This window comes from Lepidothrix coronata, unplaced genomic scaffold, assembly GCF_001604755.1.
Source record: "Lepidothrix coronata isolate B3197 unplaced genomic scaffold, Lepidothrix_coronata-1.0 Scaffold401, whole genome shotgun sequence".
Classification (NCBI taxonomy): domain Eukaryota; kingdom Metazoa; phylum Chordata; class Aves; order Passeriformes; family Pipridae; genus Lepidothrix; species Lepidothrix coronata.
The window spans coordinates 29,728-31,886 of NW_016690581.1; the positions used below are offsets into that span (position 1 = coordinate 29,728).

Consider the following 2,159-nt stretch of genomic DNA (forward strand, 5'->3'; position numbering starts at 1 on the left):
CACTGGAGAAGGTGGAACCAGTGCCGGAAAAGTCGGATCACCACTGGAGAAGGTGGAACCAGCACTGAAGGAGGTGGAATCAGCACCGGAAGAGTTGGAATCAGCACTGGAGGAGGTGGAATCAGCACTAGAGGAGCTGGGACCAGCACTGGAAAAGGTGGAACCAGCACTGGAAGAAGTGAAACCACTGCTGGAAAAGATGGAACTACCACTGGAGAAGGTGGAATCAGCATTGGAGGAGTTGGAATCAGCACCGGAAGAGTTGGAATCGCCACTGGAGGAGGCGACACCAGGAATCCACAGAATCCCTGGGACATCTCCCACACCCCCAGATCCCACGGAACCCCCCCCCCAAAACCCCCGACCCTCACCCCTCCATCCCGCTCACCTGCCCCTGCGTCTCCATCTTGACCTCCTCGGCCGCCGCCGGAGCCTTGGGAACGGCGGCCGGCGCGGGGTGACACGGATCCACCGCCGGCTCCGCCTTCTCCACCTTCACCTTCACGTCGTCCAGGCTGAGCGCCGGCGCCGCCCCCAGCTCCTTCTCGTCCTTGTCCAGGAGGTACCTCAGCAGCTGGTGGTCCTTCACGTCCTTCTTCTTCAGCGCCTCCGCCTCCGCCGCCGGAGCCGCCGCCGGAGCCGCCGCCGGTGCCGGAGCGGCGCTGGGAGCGCTCTCCTTCTTCTCGTGCTCCATGGCCAGCGTGGTGAGGTCGGACGGGCTTCCCTCCTGGAGCAGCCGGTGCAGGATCTTGTGCCGCTCCGTCAGGGAGCTGTGGGAGGACGGGCAGGTGCCGGTGCCGCCGGTGCCGCCGGTGCCGGCGGCGCTCCCAGTTCCCAGTGTCACCAAGGATTCCTTGCAGCTGGTGTCGGCGTCGGCGGCGTGCCGGAGCTGCTGCTCCGCCGTGCTGGCCAGGAGCTGCACCAGCTTGTGGCTGGTGGCCTGCGAGCACTTGGAGTCGCCGTCGGCGTGCAGCATTCCCGAATCCAGCGCTTTGCCCTCCCCGCCGCCGGCGCCGCCGCTGCCGGCGCCGCCGTCCGCCTGGATCATCTCGCTGAGGATGGAGGCGATCTCCTTGCTGTCCTTGGAGTCGGATTTGCCGGCGAGGCGGCCGGGAGAGCTCTGAGAGCCGCTCAGCTGCCTCAGCACCGGCGGCGGCGGCGGCGGCGTGGAGTATCCCACCGGCGTTCCCGGCCCTTCCGGCAGCCCCGGCACGGGAGCGCCGCCGGGGAACGGGCGAGCGTTCCCGCCGGCGCCGGCATTCCCGCCGCCGGCCATGCCCACGGGCGAGTGCATGGAGGGCACGGCGGGGGAGAAGGGGTTGCCGGGCCCTCGGGAGCGCGGCACCAGGCCGGGGCTGAGGCGGTGGCGCGGGGACAGGAATTGCGGCGGCGGCGGCGGGGGGGCGATGCCGGGGCTGCCCATGGGCGAGCCGGCGAGGGGCAGGGCGTGGTTGCCACCCTGGCTCTGGCTTAAGGCGGCGACGCCGGCGGCGGCTCCCAGCTGGCTCCCGGGAGAACATCCGTAGCCGGAGGGTTGGCCGGCGTTGCCGGTCACCATGGTGCCGTTGGAATTGGGGACGGAGGGAGGAGGAGGAGGCAGCGCCATTCCCGGCCCCGGAGAGACGTTGGGGGTCAGGGCGGGGCCGGAGCGCGGCAGGGACATGCCGGAGCCGGGGTTCTCCGGCGGGGAGAGCATCCCGTGATCCCTGCAAAGGAGAGGAGAAGTCGCCTTTGGAAAACCTTTGGCGTCTCCGCTCGGAGGGCTCGGCGTTCCTTGGATCCGTTCTCCCCAAAAACGGGATTCCGGAGGCTCGCCGGATCCCCCCTTCTCCGGGCCTGACATTCCCAACATTCCCTTCCATCCCAGCACGGGGGGAAGATCCACGGAACCCCAGATCCAGGGAACCCGCATCCACATCCTCACCCCGCCCTGTCCCGTCGCTCTCCCTCCCTAAAATATTCTCCAGGAACGGGAAGCCCGTCGAGAAACCTCCCCTGGAGCGCCCTTGGCAAAACATGGATAACCGGGAGCCGGGAAGCTGCTCTGAGCCTCACTGGGATCCCCCCTCCAAACCAGCTCCAGGCACCACCAGCGGATCCTCTTCCCACCGTAGGGAATGGGGAGAGCTGGATACAACTTCCCCACGGTGGGAAGAGGA

At 68.1% G+C, this 2,159-nt stretch overlaps 1 protein-coding gene across 1 annotated transcript in view; it reads right to left on the reverse strand.

The window, feature by feature from the left end:
- Positions 1-367: 367 nt before the first annotated feature.
- Positions 368-2,159, reverse strand: part of NCOA1 (nuclear receptor coactivator 1) — a 43,318-nt gene continuing 41,526 nt past the window's right edge. Inside the window, exon 7 of the mRNA XM_017839340.1 lies at positions 368-1,785. Within this exon, the coding sequence (XP_017694829.1) occupies positions 368-1,785 (1,418 nt within the window). The remainder of the gene's footprint in view (positions 1,786-2,159) is intronic.